This window comes from Pelophylax lessonae (assembly GCF_965119305.1).
Source record: "Pelophylax lessonae genome assembly, chromosome: 12".
In the NCBI taxonomy this organism is placed as follows: domain Eukaryota; kingdom Metazoa; phylum Chordata; class Amphibia; order Anura; family Ranidae; genus Pelophylax; species Pelophylax lessonae.
The window spans coordinates 22,513,598-22,536,878 of NC_138779.1; the positions used below are offsets into that span (position 1 = coordinate 22,513,598).

The 23,281-nt window shown below is 46.0% G+C and overlaps 1 protein-coding gene and 1 long non-coding RNA gene across 2 annotated transcripts in view; both read right to left on the minus strand.

The window, feature by feature from the left end:
* Positions 1-23,281, minus strand: part of LOC309567852 — a 463,599-nt gene that overhangs the window by 399,038 nt on the left and 41,280 nt on the right. The window lies entirely within an intron of this gene.
* Positions 9,689-23,281, minus strand: part of ZBTB45 (zinc finger and BTB domain containing 45) — a gene marked incomplete at its 5' end in the record, with an annotated part of 52,771 nt that continues 39,178 nt past the window's right edge. The window contains one exon of the mRNA XM_082273305.1: positions 9,689-10,083. Within this exon, the coding sequence (XP_082129431.1) occupies positions 9,830-10,083 (254 nt within the window). The 3' untranslated portion in view covers positions 9,689-9,829. The remainder of the gene's footprint in view (positions 10,084-23,281) is intronic.

Below are 23,281 nucleotides of genomic sequence, written 5' to 3' on the forward strand. Positions count from 1 at the left end.
CAACATACACGGTCCGAATATCGCCCCCGACCGTTGCCCGCCGACCATCGAAACAGTGTTTGTGCGTGATGAGGTTATACAGATTTAAACTGAACGACCTCAACGCCAACGTAGAGAAGGGGGTATACACAGTGGTAAATTACACCCCCCTCCCTCCTCCTTCATGCTCACTAACAAGTTAAACACAATGGAAGCGGCATATAACATCTTGATTAATGGAGGCTTCACCTCCCTCCTATTCTAAGACACAGACTGGAGGGGCTTGACACAGCCTGTGACTGGCAGAAACCCACCCACACCCTGTTATTGCCAAACAAAATAACAAAGATTTCATTTTAAAAACATATTTGAAACACAAATTAAAAATTTATGGCTATTATTTTTACTCTGTAACCCAAAGGCTGCTTTTTTTTTTTTTATTAAACGTGACCAGCAGCAGAGGACTAGAAGCTCTTTCGGCTTACGTTTCCCCGCAGACAGGCTGAGAACGATCTGGATCATTTGACGGCTGTATATCAATTAGGAAAAAAGGCGCTCCTATTTTTTTTTACTAATATAATTACAGTGCCATCATCCACATACAGAAAAAGAAGGGATAATATAAATTAAACAGTGTGTGTTTAGTATCACTTTAAAGTGAGGCCCCTTAAAATGAGGTGGAACTCGTTTCAGACCTAAAAAGGATGCTTTGCTAGATAACAAAGCTAAAAGTACAATCTTGTGGTGTCAGCTTTTCACATGAGCTTTTTAAAGCTTACAGCGGCTGATAAGTTCACTTTAACATGCATTATTATTTTAGGAGCAGGCAAGGGTCAAAACCTTAATCAGGTTTTTATTGCTTTCCAAGTCCCAATTAGTAAGTTTTCCCCTTAATCCCTGTCTTAAAGCCAGGGTGTCACTGGGATCTGAGAAGATTAATAGTATTTTAGAAGGGGAAAGAAAGCCCGAAAATCCATCTATTTAATAGAATGGGAAGGAGGTAAAATCTGTTGGGTTTTTCTTGCCATCAGTTTCTTCCTGTAGTGCAGGGCCTCCAAAGTGTCTAAACACAGGGCCAGTTTACTGTCCTTCATACTTTAGGGGGGGCTGAACTGTGGCCATTGGGAGTAGAAATTGTCCTGGCGTCAGTGGGAGTAAACAATGCATCTTTGGTATAAGTGGGAGGAATAGTGCACCGTCGTCGGCATCAATGGGAGAAAGCGTGCCCCATCGTCGGCTGCAATGGGAGAAAGCGCGCCCCATTGTCGGCATCAATGGGAGAAAGCGCGCCCCATTGTCGGCATCAACGGGAGAAAGCGCGCCCCATCGTCAACATCAATGGGAGAAAGCGCGCCCCATCGTCAACATCAACGGGAGAAAGCGCGCCCCATCGTCAACATCAACGGGAGAAAGCGCGCCCCATCGTCAACATCAACGGGAGAAAGCGCGCCCCATCGTCAACATCAACGGGAGAAAGCGCGCCCCATCGTCGGCAGCAACGGGAGAAAGCGCGCCCCATCGTCGGCAGCAACGGGAGAAAGCGCGCCCCATCGTCGGCATCAATGGGAGAAAGCGCGCCCCATCGTCGGCATCAATGGGAGAAAGCGCGCCCCATTGTCGGCATCAATGGGAGAAAGCGCGCCCCATTGTCGGCATCAATGGGAGAAAGCGCGCCCCATCGTCGGCATCAATGGGAGAAAGCGCACCCCATCGTCAACATCAACGGGAGAAAGCGCGCCCCATCGTCGGAAGCAATGTGTGACAGCGCGCCCCATCGTCAACATCAACGGGAGAAAGGGCGCCCCATCGTCAACATCAATGGGAGAAAGCGTTCCCCATCGTCGGCACCAACGGGAGAAAGCGTGCCCCATCGTCGGCACCAACGGGAGAAAGCGTGCCCCATCGTCGGCATCAATGGGAGAAAGCGCGCCCCATCGTCGGCATCAATGGGAGAAAGCGTGCCCCATCGTCGGCATCAATGGGAGAAAGAGTGCCCCACTGCTAATGTCCATAGCAGAAAGGATGCCCTATTATTGCTGTCCGTGGGAGGAATAGTGTAGATAAAGGCAAGAAAAGGGCCACATCCAGCCCCCTGGCCATAGTAAAGAGACCACTGCTGTAGTGATACTAGGATAGGGAGCAAATGGGAAATCTCCTCAGTGGGGTTCCAAACAGAAGGTCTAAGCCCCATATCTATACCGGAAAAAAGAAAAGTTTTTTTCATGGGCTGTGCTTTAAACGCGCCTGATCAGGTATTATTTGCCCTACGCTCTGTGGACAGTAACATAGATACAGGATCCACTAATGAAAAGCCAACTACAGAGGTTGTAACATCACAGACCTTGATATGTGAGCAGGTTTATACAATACAGCAGAGCAATGAGAATGTGCTAAATTACAGTAACCCATAGTAAGAGGTTATTGGCTGGTATGGGTTACAGAGATCTGTGAATGAATGTACAAGTCCCATCTTCCTCCATGACAGACTTATAGTTCTTATAGGATAACAAGTGCAGCGATCCATCAGGAGATGGATTGGGAACGGTGAAAGAAGGGGAGGATCAAAGAAGACAGAATCAAACAGCCTTTTTACGCAGTGAGTATAACAAGTATGCTTTACTGCATATATATATATATATATATATATATATATATATATATATATATATATATATATATATATATATATATATATATATACACACATACATATATAAACACACACTGATTTTACTGTTGTGGGTTTAGTAACACTTTATACCTACGTCTGTAATTCTGCCCTAAATACTGGGGAAATACTGGGGTATGTTCCTGATACTGTACTGAAGAAGTAGCTTGGATAAACTGCAAAACGTCTTCATAAACAGTTTACCATTCACAGGAAGCCTTTTTCGGAATCTGCTATGTAATCAGAAAAAAATTGGAAAAATGCTCAGGAGTTCTTTTTTTAATGCTCAACCCTGAGAAAAGTAAAAGTCCCCCCTCACAGTAGGGCTTGCACACATGCTCCGGTAGTGGCCTGTCCCTTGCTGTCCTCAATTTTTAAAGTGGTTGTAAACCCTACATATACCTGGTGAAGTGACTAACCTCAGGTGATAACACAGAATTGAAACAAATCCTCCTACATAAGTTGTACCTGTTTATCTGCTGTCTTCATCCATTCAAAACACAGAATTTATAAAGCTTGTCTGAGTCATCAGAAAAAAAGGGGCAGAGGGCTGAAGTTGCACTCTGCAACGCTCAGCGAGGAGAGCTCTGAAAGCTGTTTGGAGGGAAGGGGAAGAGGAAGTAAAGGGTGAGGGAAGGGGAGGGGAGGCAAGGAAAAGGAAGGGGAGGCAAGGAAAAGGAAGGGGAGGGGAGGCGAGGCAAGGAAAAGGGAAGGGGAGGGGAGGCGAGGCAAAGAAAAGGGAAGGGGAGGCGAGGCAAAGAAAAGGGAAGAGGAGGCGAGGCAAAGAAAAGGGAAGGGGAGGGGAGGCGAGGCAAAGAAAAGGGAAGGGGAGGCGAGGCAAGGAAAAGGGAAGGGGAGGCGAGGCAAGGAAAAGGGAAGGGGAGGCGAGGCAAGGAAAAGGGAAGGGGAGGCGAGGCAAGGAAAAGGGAAGGGGAGGCGAGGCAAGGAAAAGGGAAGGGGAGGCGAGGCAAGGAAAAGGAAGGGGAGGCGAGGCATAGAAAAGGGAAGGGGAGGGGAGGCGAGGCAAGGAAAAGGGAAGGGGAGGCGAGGCAAAGAAAAGGGAAGGGGAGGGGAGGCGAGGCAAAGAAAAGGGAAGGGGAGGCGAGGCAAGGAAAAGGGAAGGGGAGGCAAGGCAAGGAAAAGGGAAGGGGAGGCGAGGCAAGGAAAAGGGGAGGCGAGGCAAAGAAAAGGGAAGGGGAGGCGAGGCAAGGAAAAGGGAAGGGGAGGCGAGGAAGGAAAAGGGAAGGGGAGGGGAGGGGAGGCGAGGCAAGGAAAAGGGAAGGGGAGGGGAGGCGAGGCAAGGAAAAGGAAGGGGAGGGGAGGCGAGGCAAGGAAAAGGAAGGGGAGGGGAGGCGAGGCAAAGAAAAGGGAAGGGGAGGCGAGGCAAAGAAAAGGGAAGGGGAGGGGAGGCGAGGCAAGGAAAAGGAAGGGGAGGGGAGGCGAGGCAAGGAAAAGGAAGGGGAGGGGAGGCGAGGCAAAGAAAAGGGAAGGGGAGGCGAGGCAAAGAAAAGGGAAGGGGAGGCGAGGCAAGGAAAAGGAAGGGGAGGCGAGGCAAGGAAAAGGAAGGGGAGGCGAGGCAAAGAAAAGGGAAGGGGAGGCGAGGCAAAGAAAAGGGAAGGGGAGGCGAGGCAAAGAAAAGGGAAGGGGAGGCGAGGCAAGGAAAAGGAAGGGGAGGGGAGGGGAGGAGAGGCAAGGAAAAGGAAGGGAAGGGGAGGAGAGGCAAGGAAAAGGAAGGGGAGGCGAGGAGAGGCAAGGAAAAGGAAGGGGAGGGGAGGCAAGGAAAAGGAAGGGGAAGGGAGGGACATCCTCCCGCATTTCACATTGGAACTGAGCTGAAGCCATCAATCACATGCTGTGTGCTGGAGCTTCCTCCGCTGTCACTTTTTTATCTCTTGGTGTCAGGAAAACTTTTCAGAAGTGACTCATGCTGATAGAGAAAGGGAGGCAGCAGAAAGAAATGACACTTAGTGCTTTGGATTGAGACAAGTACACATTAGAGAGGGATATGCTTTGTTCAAATTTCATGTCTGATGTTTACAACCACTTTAAACAGGGCTATGGTCCTGACAAAGTCAGAGGACCTTAGATCACTGGTGCAGAGGCAATGCCCAAAAATGTATTTGAAAATGTCTAATCACAGCGGTAAGATACAACGTTTCGGGCCCCCAGTCTCCAGCTGGTATCTGCTGCAGCACCAACTTGTCCACTGGAGCACAGCAGTGAGGAGGCTGCGGGGACTGGTCTACCACTGGAGCACAGCGGGGGAGGAGGCTGCGGGGACTGGTCTACCACTGAAGCACAGCGGTGAGAAGGCTGTGGGGACTGGTCTACCACTGGAGCACAGCGGTGAGGAGGCTGCGGGGACTGGTCTAGTAGCGCAAAGGAGCCTTCAAGAACGGTGGATCAAGCTGCTCTACCTGGCCCCTTCTTTGACAAAGTGCAGAGGCAGCCTCACTGCAAGGGAGGCCTTTCACTTTTCCCGTGGGTTCAGCTTTAAAGGGCATTCATGCCAATAAACAGAGTTCAAAGAATCTCTACTATATCCATCCATACCATTAGTTTGCAGGATTACGCAAACTACAGAAAGAAGCAATAACAAACGAGGGGGAATAAAGGCTGTTAAGTTTGTTGCCTCGCCAGGATCAGAAAATTTTTTTTTCTTTATTGTTTTTTTTTTTTGTTTTTTTAGGAGTGTTGCTTGCATTGAAAAAAAATAAAAAGGGGAAAAAAAAATAAAAATCCTTTCACGCAACAGCACACTTAAAACATGCGTATATGGGACCAACATCAAACTTTGTGTCTATAAATACATTGAGACGCGGCTTCTTTGGAAGCGCCACGGGATCAGTAACAACGGGAAACACAAAATTTTATAACACACTGCCGAGAAGTCACACAAAAGGTTCATAAATACAAACATATTAGATATGCTGGTTAAATAGGCTATTTACACATTACAAGAGAAGGTTTCCGACTCGCACACATCCAACAGCGAGGAGAGCTTGCCGTACTACGATCGGTGACCTTGTGTGTTATTGTGAATTGTGGACCGGCTGGATGTCATTTCCTTCCACGTACTCCGATTATTTACGGAACTCCTGCAAAAAGGTTTTATGTGGAGGGGCTAATGGGAGCAAAAGGATGTTAAAGAGGACCTGTCATACTTTAAAAGCAAAGCTCACAAGCTTGACACAAGAAACTCCGTTTAGTTTTTATACTTTTGGTGTTGTGTATGCTGCCATTGCCTCATCTAAAGCAGGGCATCAACAGCGTTTGCTTCTTGAATTTAAAGAGGTGTTACGCCCCCCTCTAAAAATTAAAAAGTCAGCAGATACAAATATTGTAGCTGCTGACTTTTACTATTAGGGAACACCTGCCCAGGCATCCATGTCCTCACCCGAGCCGATTCTTGAATCGGCTCTGAGCTGCTGGCGCCGCCATCTTGCCTAAGGGAAACCAGCAGTGAAGCCTTGCGGCTTTACAGCCCGTTTCCTACCGCGTATGTGTGAATCGCGCTCAGCTCTATGAATTGGCCGGCTGTGGGGGAGGGGGCGGGGCGTTAGGAGGACAGGGGCCGAACTTCCGGCTCAGTTTGCTCCAGCAAACTTAGCCCGAAGTGGGAGAGGGTACCTTCCAAAACCAGATACAGGGACCTGTCAAAAGGTATGGGTACCTGTCAAAACCAGGTACCTGTACCCCCCAAAGGTGCCAAATGTGGCAGTGGAGGGGGAAGAAGGCAGACAAGCAGGGCTTCCCTATCCAAAATGGGAGTTTCAATACTAGATTCTGGTGTGTTAAAGTCATCCACCATATGTTTTGGGTGAAGACTTTTAAGGGCCACTAAAATGGAATACCATCCCTGGATCCGCAAAGAACAGGATGCCGGCGAATCAACCTACCTATCCAGAAATTGCCCACATAAATAGAAGCCCGTGAAAAATGGGAGGAAAACAGCAGCCTCAGCCCACATGTCACAACCAGACCATGCCCCCTGACGAGTTTCGCCCCATCCACCTGGGGCAAAAACGCACTGGAGGTGTGGTCTGGCAGAAAATTGTAGACTAAGGCTGCTCCTTACTCCCATGTTGCATGGGCTGGTTGGGAGAGCTGTGTTTTTGTTTATGTGTATCCGCCATATGTTTGTCATAGTAGTTTGGGTCTCCGATTCCACCCAACAAAAATTCAGCTGTCTCTCCAGTGTAACAGAGAATAAATTGGGGAACCCAATTCCAACAGCTGATGCTACAATGGTTGTGGTAGCCAAAAGAAAGGACTCTTTCAAACTAGCAGCCGGGGGGTAGGGGGGTGTAAAAACGGGCAGCTGTGCAGCAGTTTTACAACCCCCTGGAATTATACCATTACAGCCTGACAGGGCTGTACACATGCCACAGTGCTCCGCTTTGTAGCTGCTGCGACTTTACTTCGGGCTCCAGAATCTGACAAACTCAATGGGGCCGCACCACAACTGCAAGCCAAACGCTTGGCTTACAGGCAGCCGTTTTACCTCCCCATGGAGTTCTAACATTACAGCCTGACAGGGCTGTACACATGCCACAGTGCTCGGCTTTGCAGCCGCTGCAACTTTAATTCGGGCTACAGAATTTGACAAACTCAATAGGGCTGCACTACAACTGCAAGCAAACGCTTGGCTTCCAGGCAGCTGTTTTACCTCCCCATGGAGTTCTAACATTACAGCCTGACAGGGCTGTACACATGCCACAGTGCTCGGCTTTGCAGCCGCTGCAACTTTAATTCGGGCTACAGAATTTGACAAACTCAATGGGGACGCACCACAACTGCAAGCCAAAAGCTTGGCACCCAGTTGCGGTTCAGCAATTAAAGAAGAAAAAAAAACAAAAAACAGAGGCATAAGGAGGCAGCAGTGGCAATTCCTGAACACCTGCCAGCTGCTGCTATGCCGTCATCTGAAAGCAATCCACAGATTGCTTTTCAGAAGGCGGTAAGCATTGCCATCTGTCTGAAAAGAGACCTAAGAATAATGGTGTGGATATTTTGTTGCCTGCCATTAACCCTTGCAGAAATAAAATATAACTTTTAAGGTGACGTTTAAGGTTATTGAGAGGTCTGGGGGGGGGGGGGGGGTTGGGATGTCACTGTCACAGCTTTAGGAGGCAATCAGGACTTTGCCACTTTGCCCTATGCTAAGAGAATGTATAGGTAATGTATAGATAATATGAATGTGCTGCAGTTTCTTTGCTGCCATTTAGAAGCTGGGTTGTTCCAGAATTAATCTGCATTGCTTAGATGTAGTGTAATAAGCAGCATGGTTGGCAAATTTATCTGTTTGCCTGGAGATTACCTTTAACTACCATTGGTTCCCCTTATGGCCCTCCACATAAATACCTTGGTTGCGTTCTGTGAGCGACCAGTAAACACACCGCACATGTCAGCTTACATCAAGAAACTATAAAGAACGTGCAACAATGTGGTCAACACAGCGATTTATCACAAATGCTATGAAGAGTGGTGGTCTCAAAAGTAATTCCCAACATGGAATCTTTAAGAGGTTTCTCCATATTCTTCAAATCCTTGCAAAAGGTTCCCCCAACTGTTGCCTAAAGTAGCTTTAAGCCTCGTACACACGCAACGATTGTTGGCCGTGAATTTTCGGCCAACGTCCGATCGTCGGCTTGTTAGTATGATGCCTCCGACAACCGACTGCGACTTTTCGGCTGAAAAAAATCTAGTGTGCATGCTATAAAATTTTTGTTGGCCGCCAACAGAACGGCCGATTTTCCATCAGTCAGTACAGATTTGGGCAGACAAAAATCAGATGAGCAAGACTGGGCATGCTCAGAGAAGAAAAAGCACACGGAAAGTAAACCAGCATATGACATCACTTCTGAAGTTGGTTGTTGTTGGCCGAGAAAATTTGTGTGCAGTCTTGAGCACATTTCAACCAACACAACAACACTGGACAAATGACGGCCGATCGGTCGGCCAACAATCGTTGCGTGTGTACGAGGCTTTAGTGTAAGGTTGTGCGGCTGCAGCCAGGACATGATTTGTCAGCTCTTATCGAAGGGAAGAATTGTGAGAATGACTCAATGTTCTCAGTGAGGCACTATGGAAAGAGCTAAAACGTTGGGACAGCTTCAGTACTGCAGAGCCAAAGCCACCACCTAGCAGGACCAAACCTGGTCCAGGGCAGTGCTGAGCGGGTGGTTTCTGTGTCTCTGGCCGCGACAAAGCTGACCTTAGTAGATATGCATCATATATCATAATAGCTCTTATAAACAGGTCAACTTACACTTTGGATTTACCGCTCCTCCTAAACGGTTCAAGAACTGATGGGCTTAAAATCGCCAAGCTAGGTTACTGAAAATAATGATTTGTAAAAGTACAAAATGAAAGAGGTTTCTACTACACCGGACATTATTAAAAAAGAGCAATTTGCGTTTTCAAACCAAAACAGATGCAGAATGAAAAAAGAATGTGATCTGTTGCAATGAGCAACGCAGTTTTTTTCTTTGTTTTCCTTCATAAGTTTTCTAGGCAAGAACCTTTGCCATTGTTCTGCTGGTCTCAGATACTACACTATGGGCTCCAGGGTCCCGTTGTCCTCCAACCTTTCCCACTTAATTTCTTACAGGCTTGTGCGGACATGACTCTTTTTCTCACGGAGAAAGCCTTGAAGAGTGAAGGGTCTCCACTGCCGTATTAATTACCGCAGACCCTCCCACCCTCACCCTATTGTATCCCAACCAACCAACTCATCCATAAAAGCAGATGATGGATCACAATACTGCTGGGTCCCTACTGATATGAAAAAAAAAAATAGTGTTCCACCAGGGAACATAATCTCCGCTCCGGACAATGGTCGTCTCTAGGGATCCAATACTGGAAAGAGAATCCCCTGGACAGTCCCAGCGCATGCATATTAAGTGCTTGCATGCCGTTTAGTGTAGAAAATCCTCGAAAAAGGGAATGAAGAAGCCATAGAGTTTTTCATTCCCTTCCTCCCATGATGAATCCGCCTTTGGATACCATATGATAGGTGCTGTGTTATGTAACAAATATATTGATAAACATCAATAGTAAGAGTCTTTTGGGGGGGGGATGAGGCAGATGGCCCCAAGTCCCCTCCTTCTCCTCAGAAGCCGGGCCGGGCAGCGGCCGGCGTTATGTGGCAAGCGTCATTTGTTGAGAAGGTTGTACCGATCAGGCGGTGTGTGTGGCGATGTGTCTCTCCAGTAGGGTCCGATGAGAAAAGTACTTATTGCAGAAGCAGCACTGGAAACGCTCAGGGCGATGGGTGCGCATGTGGACGTTGAGAGAACTCTTCTGGGTGAAGCGTTTGCAACAGATGGAGCACTGGAAAGCTCGAACCCCGGTGTGGGTCACCATGTGTTTGAGAAGATAATCCCTTAAGGAGAAGGAGCGCCAGCAGATGCTGCATTGGTGGGGCTTCTCTCCTGGAGGAGGGAAGAGAAAAAAAATAGTTAGGCAACTCATGGCAATTTTATATAAAGCAGCATACAAATATTTCACATTTTTTTACATATTTAGGCAGATTTACTTCCCGTGACCCCGCTGTAGGACAGTTATAGAGTGTATGGCCAGAAAGGAAGTGAGGGTGGAGCAGACATAGGCTCCTCCCCAGCTTTTTTTTTTAATATTTTGTACACTCACTTCCCAAACTTGCCTGAAACTAGGATGACTTATCCAACCACTCTCTGCCTCCTGGGGTGTCACATACTGTAACCCAGGAGGCAGTTGCCATGCAGACATGCCACATCCCAGATCCCACAGATCTGTTAATAACCCGTGGTGGCCTGCACTTATACAGGGATCCAGCATGCAGGTGCAAAGGCCATGTTTGCCCACACGGAGATTAATATTCAGGATTTATATAGCGTCAACACAACAGTTTGTGCAGTGCTTTACAACGTAAAGGCAGACAATCCAGCAACAATACAATTCAATACAAGAGGGCCCTGCTCCTGCGCGAGCTTACAATCTAATAGGGAGGGGATGGTGTAACAAAAAGTAAAAACTGTGAGAGGGATGAACTGATGGGAGAGATAGAAGAATCAGTTGTTAGCTGAAGGCAGGATCGGCCTCTCTGAAGATATGCATTTTCAGGGATCGCCTAAAAGCTGACAGAGAAGGAGCTAACCGGACAGATTGGGGAAGTGAGTTCTGGAAGATGGGCGAGGCTCTGGAGAAGTCTTGGAGACGGGCATGAGAGTAGGAGACAAGGGAGCCAGAGAGCAGATGGTCTTGGGAGGAGGAGAGAGAACGGTTTGGGGATGTCCAGGTATTATAGCATACCTGTCCCATTCGTGCCAATTGGGGAGCAGTGGATACGCTTACACAGTTGCTGCTCCCAATTTGACATCCGTACGGCTGCAGATCTCAAATGCAGCCCGTGTGTGTGTGTGTGTATATATATATATATATATACACACACACACACCACACACACACACACACACACACACACACACACACACACACACAGGATTGTGCAAAAGTTTAGGGCAGGTGTGAAGAAATGCTGTAAAGCAGGGCTCAATCAATCCCAGGCACCAGGTCGACATAGTGACTAGAAACTGAAAGTGCGTCCTGGCGCCTGGGCTTTTGCTAGCCGTCCACTTCATTAACGTGCTATAGCTCTGTTGTTCCAGGACGACATCCATAGACATCCTCCCCGAAACCAGGTCCCCCACGCACCCCCTGAACACATTGGATCACAGAAAGCATTAAGGGGCAAATCACAAGGTAAACAGCTTTGCCGGTTATCGGCAGTACTTCGCTCACATGCTGTCTCAGTGTGAGGTTAAGCACAGCTGGTAACCAGCAAGTGTGACGGGACATGTATAAAGATAATCAGGGGACTAATCGTCAGTGCAGCCCCACCACTGCCAATCAGTGCCTTCTCATCAGTGCCACCTATCAGTTCCAAGTGCCATAGTTTGGACACCCCTTAATCAGTGCTCTGATCAGTGCAGCCCCTTCACTACCGCCTAGCAGTGCTGCCTCATCAGTGTGGTCTTCTAATTCTGTAGCCCAACAACTTCAAGGTTCAATGTTTCGTGCATTCAGCATACCGTGTTTGTAACAAGTGGTTAATTGAGTTACTGTTGCCTTTCTATCATCTGGAACCAGTCTGCCCATTCTCCTCGGACCTCTGCAAGGCATTTTCCTCCACACAACTGCCGCTCACTGGATATTTTCTCTTCTTCCCACCATTCTCTGTAAACCCGAGAGATGGTTGTGCGTGAAAATCCCAGTGGATCTGCAGTTTTTGAAATACTCAGACCAGCCCATTTGGCACCAACAACCATGCCACGTTCAAAGTTACTTCTATCCCCTTTCTTATGCTCGGTTTTTTTTTTTCCTCATTCTCGGGTCCTCTGGGAGTTAGAGGGATCTCCGCAGTTATCTTAGCTGTTCTTAGAACTGCACTCTTCTGTATAGTGATCCCAGATGTCCCACCTGGAATCTGTTGAAGTCGCTCCCCCAACTTGGGAGACACAACCCCGAGTGCTCCTATCACAACTGGGACTACTACTGCCTTCACTTTCCACATCCTTTCTAGTTCTGCTTTTAGTCCTTGGTATTTCTCCACCTTCTAACGTTCCTTCTTCCTGATGTTATAGTCACTGGGTATTGCCACATCCACCACGACTGCAGTCTTTCTTTACTTGTTTACCACCACACACACACACATATACATATACATATATATATATATATATATATACACACACACACACACACAAACACACACACACACACCCCTGCATCTCGTAAAGTTAGAATATCATCAAATAGTTCATTCATTTCATTTTAATTTTTTTCTCGTTGCTGGGGGAGCATGTTACATGGCATCTTTCCTTAAAGCAGAGTTCCACCCAAAAGTGGAACTTCTGCCCATTTGCTTCCCCCCCCCCCCCGGTGCCACATTTGGCACCTATCAGGGGGGAGGGGGGGGGGAACGGGTACCTGTTTTTTGACAGGTACCCTTCCCAACTTCCGGGAGATGGCGCCGTCCCTCGGATGTTTGGCCCAATCCTCTTTCCCCCGCCGCCAAGCCAATCTGGATGCGCAGCGCGCTTCGCGCATGCGCAGTAGGGACCCGCCCGTGAGGCTGCAAGGCCTCACTGCCGCACTCCCTTACCGGCAATGGCGGCGGCAGCACCCGACAGCCAATGGAAACATCAGCTGCGGTGCCGACATCGCTGGACTCCAAGAAAGGTAGGTGTCCTAATATTAAAAGTCAGCAGCTACAGTATGTGTAGCCTCTGACTTTTAATTTTCGGAGGGGGGGGGGGGCGGAACTCCGCTTTAAGGCTATTAAGTGAGTTGATTCTACAAGTGATATGCACTTCAAGCTCTGCTTCATCTGAACATCTCCTCTCTGTCCCTCCACAGGTATGTGTTAGCTGAAGTACATCCACCTTTAACTGCAACTAGAACCTATTTACTCTCTCTATGCATCTGTGCTTTTTGGTATGTGACCTTTCCATCTGTTGCCCTGTGTGCATTACCATTAAGTTTTTGTTCCCCCTTAGTGTCTTACCAAGGTTTATGTGCTAATATCTTTAACCACTTCAGCCCTGGAAGGTTTTACCCCCTTAACGACCAGGCCATTTTTTTGCGATTTGGCACTGCGTTACTTTAACTGACAATTGCGTGGTCGTGCGACGCCGTACCCAAATCCAATAATGTCCTTTTTTCCCCCACAAACAGAGCTTTCTTTTGGTGGTATTTGATCACCTCAGCGATTTTTCGTTTTTGCGCTATAAACAAAAAAAAGAGCGTCAATTTTGAAAAAACACCAATATTTTTCTACTTTCTGCCCAATAAAATTTTTTTAAAAATCTAAATTTTATCCGTGTAGGCTAATTTGTATTCTGCTACATATTTTTGGTAAAAAAAAATAAATAAATAAATAAAAATCCCAAAAAGCGTATAATAATTGGCTTGCACAAAAGTTATAGCGTTTACAAAACTACAGGATAGATTTGTGGTCTTATTTTTTTTATTAGTAATGGGGGCGATCAGCGATTTTTTATTGGGACCGCGACATTGCGGTGGACAAATCTGACACTAAGTGACACTTTTTGGGGACCAGTGACATTAATACAGTAATCAGTGCTAAATAATATGCACTGTTACTGTGTAAATTACACTGGCAGGGAAGGGGAAAACACTGGGGGTGATCAAGGGGTTAAATGTGTTACCCATTTGTGCTTACTAACTGTGTGGGGGGATGGACTGAACAGAGGCACAGAGAGATCATGTCTTTTCCCTGCCTCTGACAGGAGAGCCGTCTTACATTGTTTACATACCAGTTTCTCTGAAGAGTGCGGGAGGCCGGCGGTGATCGAGCCCGCTCCTCTCGCAGTCTGCCGAAACCGCGTGCACATAAACGCGTAGATCTACATAATTATGCGAAGCCGAGCCGCCCTGCCACAGTAAATCTGTGTGGGCGGTTGGCAAGTGGTTAACAACTTTCCACCCCCACCCTTGTACCAGTATAAATTTAGCGCACCCTTAAGGGGTCAGCACGTTGCTGGGGGAGTACATTGCAGGGCATCTTTCCTTAAGGTTTCTTTCTCTAAGTGATTCTTTCTACAAGTGATATGCATTTCAAGCTCTGCACTTTAGCCATTGTACGAAGCGGGCATACACAGCATGCTACACCAACAAGCACCAAACAGGCTGCAGGTGACCCCGTCTCTCTATTCAGCTCTTTTCCACTCCCGCTGGCAGCTGTGTCCCCTCTTCTCAAACACTCTTACCTTCAACCCTCTTCTCCACCCCACAGCTTATATAGATCACACTGCCTTCTGTCCTCTCCCTATTACTACTCCTACCAATTCTTGCTAATTTCACATCCATATACTGAGAAAACCTCCAGTACTCTGCGGCATGTCGCTTCATATAAAATCACACTCCCACATTACCTACCTCACCCTCCTACTTCTCCTTACCTCTGGTGACATATCCCCCAAACCCTAGACCTCCATTTAGCTTTGCCCAACATTCCCATAACCCTACAGCTTCTGGCAGCAGCCGCAACCCACAGAACTAATGCCCCGTACACACGCAAAGATTGTTGGCCGTGAATTTTCCTGCCAACGTCCGATCGGCCGATTGTCGGCTTGTTAGTATGATGCTTCCGACAACCGACTGCGACTTTTCGGCCGAACAGAATCTGGTGTTCATGCTAAAAAAAAATTTGTTGGCCGTCACCAGAACGGCCGATTGTTCGTCAGTCAGTACAGATTTCGGCCGACAAAAGTCAGATGAGCAAGACTGGGCATACTCAGAGAAGAAAAAACACACGGAAAGTAAACCAGAACATGACATCACTTCTGAAGTTGGTTGTTGTTGGCCAACAAAATTCGTGTGCAGTCTAGAGCACATTTCAACCAACACAACAACACTGGACAAAAGACGGCCGATCAGTCGGCCAACAATCGGTGCGTGTGTACGAGGCTTTAGTCTCCATTCCTCGTCTTCCCAAAACCAGCCTTCCCCTTTTGGAACGCCCACTCTGTCTGTAACAAATTTGCCTCCCTCCACAACCTCTTCATCACAAATTCCTTTAACCTACTCACCATTACTGAAACCTGGCTTCATGATTCCGATACTACTTCTCCTGCTTCCCTCTCCCATGGTGGCCTTCTCTGGACTCACTCCCCCAGACCAAGTGGACAGAAGAGAGGCAGAGTGGGAATCCTTCTAGCCCAGGGGTCTTCAAACTAAGGCCCTCTAGTTGTTCAGGAAATAGAATTCCCATCATGCCTAGTTATGTCTGTGAATGTCAGAGTTTTACAATGCCTCATGGGATGGGTAGTTCCGCAACAGCTGGAGGGCCATAGTTTGAAGACCCCTGTTCTAGCCCCATGCAGCACCTACCAGGTACTTCACCCACCTCCCTCTTTGACATTCTCCTCTTTTGAGGCGCATTGTATTCGTCTATGAATTGCTGTCATCTACCGGTCCCCAGTATCAACCTTCCTTTAAGACTTCTCTGCATGGCTACCCTTCTTTCGCTCTTCTGAAATCCCCACATTTATTCTCTGCGACTTCAACATCCCAGTTAATGCTACTATTGCTTCTAAACTTCAGTCTAATCTTATCTCTTGACCTGAAGCAATGGATACAGGCTTCTACAAACTCCAATGGCAACACCCTTGACCTTGTCTTCTCCAACCTTTGCACTCCATGCAACCTCTCCAACAAATCCTCTCCCACTCTCCGATCACCACCATATTAATTTCGCTCTCTCCCTGCCTTCCACCTCCTCTCCCACCAACTAAGTGCCAGTTCACACATATGCAATGTCAAAAATCCTGTATAATAATAATTTCAGTAATTCAATTCAAAAAGTGAAACTTATTAAAATTAAAAATCAAAGCATTTATTTCCTTTAATTTTGATGATTATGGCTTACAGCTAGTGAAAACCCCAAATTCTGCATCTCAGTAAATTAGAAAATTATATAAGACCAATATATAAAAAAAAAAAAGGATTTTTAATACTGAAATGATGGCTTACTGAAAAGTATGTCCATGTACAGTATAGTATACACTCAATACTTGGTTGAGGCTCCTTTTGCATGAATTACTGCATCAATGTGGTATGGCATGGAGGTGATCAGCCTGTGGCACTGCTGAGGTGTTATGGAAGCCCAGGTTGCTTTGATAGCGGCTTCCAGTTCATCTGCATTTGTTGAGTCTGGTGTCTCTCATCTTCCTCTTAACATTAACCCACAGATTCTCTATGGGGTTTAGGTCAGGTGAGTTTGCTGGACAATCAAGCACAGTGATACCATGATCATGTGACCAGGTATTGGTACTTTTGGCAGTGTGGGCGGTGCCAAGTCTTGCTGAAAGCTCCAAATGATCACGGACTGTGGAAACTTTACATCGGACCTCATGCAACTTGGATTCTGTGCCTCTCCACTGTTCCTCCAGACTCTGGGACCTTGATTTCTGATTTCCTAAGGAAATGCAAAATATTCCATAGTCTGATCATTTGGGGAGCCATGTCATCTGCAAAGTCAGCGCAGCCCTCTACCAGGAAATTCTAGAGCACTTCATGCTTCCCTCAGCTGACCAGCTTTATGGAGATGCTGATTTCATTTTCCAGCAGAACTTGCACCGCCCACACTGCCAAAAGTACCAATACCTGATTTAATGATCATGGTAATGCCTCGTACACACGTACCGATCGTCGGCCGAACGATCGGCCTTCTTTGGTCCGAGGGCTGTCGTGTCTGTTGAAAAGTGCAAAAGACTGCACACGAATTTTGTCGGCCAACAACAGCCGACTGCAGAAGTGATGTCATGTGATGGTTAACTTTCCTTGTCTTTTTTCTTTTCTGAGCATGCCCAGTCTTGCAAATCTGCTGTCTGTCGGCCGAGTTCTGTACTGACTGGCGAACAATCGGCCGCTCTGGTGTCGGCATACAAAAATTTTAATGCTTGCACAACAGATTCTGCTCGGCCGAAAGTGCGCTGTCGGCTGTCGGAAGCATCATACTAACAAGCCGAAAATCGGCCGAATCTTTTCGGCCGATTTTCTGCACGTGTGTACGAGGCATAACACTGTGCTTGGTTGGTCACCAAACTCACCTGACCTAAACCCAATAGAGAATCTGTGGGGTGTTTTCAAGATGAAGATGAGAGACACCAGACCCAACAATACAGATGAGCTGAAGGCCGCTATCAAAACCACCTGGGCTTCCATAACTCCTCAGCAGTGCAACAGGCTGATCGCCTCCATGCCATATTGAAGCAGTAATTCATGCAAAAGGAGCCCCGACCAAGTATTGAGTGTATACTTTTCAGTAAGCCAACATTTCTGTATTGAAAATCTTTTTTTTTTTTTTTTTTTTATTTCTCCTTTATAATGTTCTAATTTTCTGAGATACTGAATTTTGGGTTTTCACTAGCTGTAAGCCATAACCATCAAAATTAAAGGAAATAAATGCTTGAAATATATCACTCTGTGTGTAACGCATCTATATAAAACATGAGTTTCACTTTTTGAATTGAAATACTGAAATAAATTAACTTTTTGAAAATGGGATTTTTGACTTCCCGTTAGAGCTGCACGATTCTGGCCAAAATGAGAATCACGATTTTTTAGCTTGGAATAAAGATCACGATTCTCTCACGATTCTCTGTGTAACAAAAAAAATTGGGATAACTTTACTGTTACGTTTTTTTTTTATTCATTAAAGTTTATTAATTGCGTTTGAAAGACTGCTGCGCAAATACAGTGTGACATAAAATATTACAACAATCGCCATTTTATTCTGTAGGGTCTCTGCTAAAAAAATATATAAAAATGTTTGGGGGTTCTAAGTACTTTTCTAGCAAAAAAAAAAAAAATGATTTTAAACTTGCAAGCAACAAGTGTCATAAAAAGGTCTAGTCTTTAAGAGGTTAAACTTCCTTTCTCCCTGGCAGAGGGAAGGAAAAGATACAATGTAATAATTTTTGTTTATAGTTACTGGGAGACTGCTGATAGGCGTTTGTGGGAGGAAAGATACAATGTAATCATTTTGTTTATAGTTACTGGGAGTTTTCCACAGCTGTTTTCTCTGCTCCCTCAGCTATGCAAAGAATCGAGAATATGTCAGATCTATGTCAGGTTTAGATCGTCAGGGGGGGTGAATCGAGATCGCGATTTTCCTACGATTAATCGTGCAGCTCTACTTCCCGTAAAATCCATTTCTCTGATGTTCATTGATTGACACAGCACCTGATTCTTCTTAACCATTGGGTTAAACTGCCCCCCCTACAGGAGTAGGACACTAGGCAGGAAAAAGCTGGACTACGCCTATGGGCAGTCCCAGGGGGGTATACACTCACTCTACAGCTATAGGCACTCCGTTTTGTTACATTGTCAGAAGAAAGCCAACTCCACAGAGGGGTGGGTGCTGTGTCCCTTAATGAACATCAGAGAAATGGATTTTATGGCAAGTCAAAAATCCCATTTTCTCTTTCGTTCGTTGATGGACACAGCTCCTGATTCTTCTTAACCATTGGAATGGCCCAAAGCAGTGTTAAACATGAGGGGTGGGAAAAACAATTCCCAAGGCTAACCATAGCCAATCAGGTAACCTAGAGCTCTACCATAAACAACTGGAGCTCACCTGAAAAACAATACACCCTCAAAGAGGATCAGGTCCTCTAAACAGCAGCCTGCAAAACCTCGCAGCCAAAAGAAGCATCCGCAAATGCCAACACATCTACTTAATAAAAATGTTGTAAAAGTCTGCACTGACGACCAGGTGGCGCCTTGCAAAAGAGGGACCTGACCCTCGATGCAAAAGGCCTGAACCACCGACTGTCTGATCCATCTGGAAATGGTTGCACAAGACGTGGACAACCCTTTGTGAGGTCCGTCCGTCAGCACAAATAGAGAGTGTAACTTCCTAAAAGACTCGTAGCTGCAAGGTAAACCCTAATTGCCCAGACCAAATCCAAGACAAGCAAGGTCATTTCCTTTGGATGTTAAGCCTGGGACACAGGGAAGGCAAAACAATGTCTTCATTCAAAAATGACAGTCAGAGACCACCTTAGGAAGGAACGACGGATGGGGGCGAAGCACCACCTTATCCTTGTGAATCACCAATATATTTTGCTATATTTTATTTATGGTCTTCACTCTAGCATATTGAAGATTCAGTTGTGCCTTCTGCAGATTATCAACAATCTGATTCACTAAACTTCCCCATCACCAAAAGGAAAAAAAAAAAAATTATTTTAGAAAATATAACATTTTGTAGAGCGGGATTAATATTTGCACTTTAGAATGATGTAATATTTAATTTATCCACATTTCACAGGGATACGGCATACAGGACTGCAAGGAAATATTTATTCTCAGTAAGAATCTAAAAACACGTCCCACTGATTTAGGACGTAATGGAAAGAATTCACTACAATTATTTTCCTCAGCAGCGGACTCCAAAATACAGAAGTTTTATTTTTAACATAACAGACTGGATGGTTATTTAAATGATAAATTACTTTTTAGCATCTAAACCATAACCGAATGACATTACGTTTGCTTACTCTAAAATTATAAAATTAATGCTTTTAAAGGGTTTGTAAATACAAAGGCATTTTTCTGTCGCTTCTGCTTTTTAACATTAATATTTTATTTGAGCAGGCAGTGTTTCTCCATTACCTGGCTGATCCTGCCAGTTCCCTTCTTCCTAGAAGTAAACTGACCACACTAAGGGCTCTTTCACACGGGCGATCCGATCAGATCCGCCTGTCAGTTTAGGCGGATCTGATCGGATCCTCCATGCAGCTCTATGGGGCAGCGGATGGCAGCGGAGACATCTCCGCTGACACCCGCTGCCATCCGTATCCGATCCTGTCCGTGAAATCTGGAAGGATGGAAACCCTATTTTTCCATCCGTTCAGGTATCGGATCGGATGAGAGCGGATAGGCGGTCCGCTCTCATCCGATCCCCCATAGAAGGCCGCGGGGGCTGAGACACCTCCCTCTCCGCTCTGCAAGCAGAGACGGAGCTGTCAATCCGCGATCCCCGCTGAGCATCACGGATCCACCTACGGAGGCGGACCGTGTGAAAGAGGCCTAAACATGGCTGCTAGCATAGTCAGTTTACGGCCTCCATCATTCCACTGTTAGAGGCAACGCTGTGCAAAAGCAGTTGCGCATGCGCTCACTGAACTCAGAAGAGGCCAGTAATGTACATGTGTCTGTAGGAGCCATCCGTCTGCAATACACTGCAGACGGCCGGTTCTAAAGTAGTTGAGGAATTCCAGGTATTATCTGAATGAATGCAAAATGTTCCTCGGATTGGACTCTCAGAAGTGGAGCTGGGATATCATACTCATCACCTTGTCCATTCATACAGCATGTTGCATTTGTTCAGAAAACGCAAAGTATTTTCTTAATAGCACCTGTGCAGAGCAGCTGACCTCCGGTGTTCACAATGCAGCAGGCCAGCTGCTCCGCACAGGACCTGGAAGCTAGTGGGGGACCATTGGAGTAGCCGTGTAGTAGTGGTGTCTATTTCAGTGATTTCCAGCTTCTAGGGGGCATAGTCACATATGATCTATGCTAGAGCTGTACGATTAATCGTTAAAAAAAAAAAAAAAAAAAAAAAAAAAATTCTAGACTCCCTACCTCTCACGATCTTCATTCGGCATTTTCTCGATTCATACAGAGCAGAGCTGTTCTCTGCTTACTCACAGCTGTCAAAAAAAAAGCGCCTCTGGCAAATGTTTATCAACATTGCTAAGGCTGGGAGATCACTATAAACAGGTTTTACAATGTATCATTTTGTTCTTTTAGGCTGCATTCACACTTGAGCGCAGCGTGTTTTTAACCGCGATTTTCAGGCGTTTTTGGAGGCAGGCATTGACATCTATCAAAAACGCTGGTAATCAGCCCAAAAAGAAGCTCATGTACTTTTTTCAGCTACAGGCGTTTTGCTTCAGGCGTTAAAACGCTCAGATGTGAACAGGGGCCATTTAAATGAATGGGGTTTTACTTGGGCGTTTTGTAGCGTTTTTTTTTTGCGTTTTTGGAGCTGAAAAACGCTCAAAATAACGCCTAGGTGTGAATGGAGCCTTAGGCCCCTTTCACAGGACCAGACCGATCAGGTCCGCCTGGCTGTTTATCAGGCGGACCTCATCGGGCCACCCATTCTCCTCTATGGAGAGGCGGCTGTCAGCGGAGATGTGTCCGCCGACGCTTGTCTGTCATCTGATCGGACAAGATCTGCTTAAAACCGACGAATGACGATAGGTTCGCCATCCGTCCAGCGAGTCAGATCTGATGAAAACAAACATGCTGTCCATTTTCATTCGATCTCCCCATAAAGAAGATCGGGACTCTGACAGGTCCGTCTCTGCCTAGTGAGCAGAGACGGACCTGTCATCCGCCTGCTCAGTGGGGATCAATGGAGTGTTCCATGCTGAGCTAGCCCTGTCCCGGGGGTATTTTTAGGTAAAACATTTTGTTTTGCCCGGAACTCCGCTTTAAAGACTGGGCCTTTTTCTGACACTTGTTACTTACAAGATAAAATCTGTTTCTGCTATAAAAAGACTTAGAACCCCCAAAAATTATATATATACAGGGAGTGCAGAATTATTAGGCAAATGAGTATTTTGACCACATCATCCTCTTTATGCATGTTGTCTTACTCCAAGCTGTATAGGCTCGAAAGCCTACTACCAATTAAGCATATTAGGTGATGTGCATCTCTGTAATGAGAAGGGGCGTGGTCTAATGACATCAACACCCTATATCAGGTGTGCATAATTATTAGGCAACTTCCTTTCCTTGGGCAAAATGGGTCAAAAGAAGGACTTGACAGGCTCAGAAAAGTCAAAAATAGTGAGATATCTTGCAGAGGGATGCAGCACTCTTAAAATTGCAAAGCTTCTGAAGCGTGATCATCGAACAATCAAGCATTTCATTCAAAATAGTCAACAGGGTCGCAAGAAGCGTGTGGAAAAACCAAGGCGCAAAATAACAGCCCATGAACTGAGAAAAGTCAAGCGTGCAGCTGCCAAGATGCCACTTGCCACCAGTTTGGCCATATTTCAGAGCTGCAACATCACTGGAGTGCCCAAAAGCACAAGGTGTGCAATACTCAGAGACATGGCCAAGGTAAGAAAGGCTGAAAGACGACCACCACTGAACAAGACACACAAGCTGAAACGTCAAGACTGGGCCAAGAAATATCTCAAGACTGATTTTTCAAAGGTTTTATGGACTGATGAAATGAGAGTGAGTCTTGATGGGCCAGATGGATGGGCCCGTGGCTGGATTGGTAAAGGGCAGAGAGCTCCAGTCCGACTCAGACGCCAGCAAGGTGGAGGTGGAGTACTGGTTTGGGCTGGTATCATCAAAGATGAGTTTGTGGGGCCTTTTCGGGTTGAGGATGGAGTCAAGCTCAACTCCCAGTCCTACTGCCAGTTTCTGGAAGACACCTTCTTCAAGCAGTGGTACAGGAAGAAGTCTGCATCCTTCAAGAAAAACATGATTTTCATGCAGGACTATGCTCCATCACACGCGTCCAAGTACTCCACAGCGTGGCTGGCAATAAAGGGTATAAAAGAAGAAAAGCTAATGACATGGCCTCCTTGTTCACCTGATCTGAACCCCATTGAGAACCTGTGGTCCATCATCAAATGTGAGATTTACAAGGAGGGAAAACAGTACACCTCTCTGAACAGTGTCTGGGAGGCTGTGGTTGCTGCTGCACGCAATGTTGATGGTGAACAGATCAAAACACTGACAGAATCCATGGATGGCAGGCTTTTGAGTGTCCTTGCAAAGAAAGGTGGCTATATTGGTCACTGGTTTGTTTTTGTTTTGTTTTTGAATGTCAGAAATGTATATTTGTGAATGTTGAGATGTTAGATTGGTTTCACTGGTAAAAATAAATAATTGAAATGGGTATACTGTATATTTGATTTTTGTTAAGTTGCCTAATAATTATGCACAGTAATAGTCACCTGCACACACAGATATCCCCCTAAAATAGCTAAAACTAAAAACAAACTAAAAACTACTTCCAAAAATAGTCAGCTTTGATATTTATGAGTTTTTTTGGGTTCATTGAGAACATGGTTGTTGTTCAATAATAAA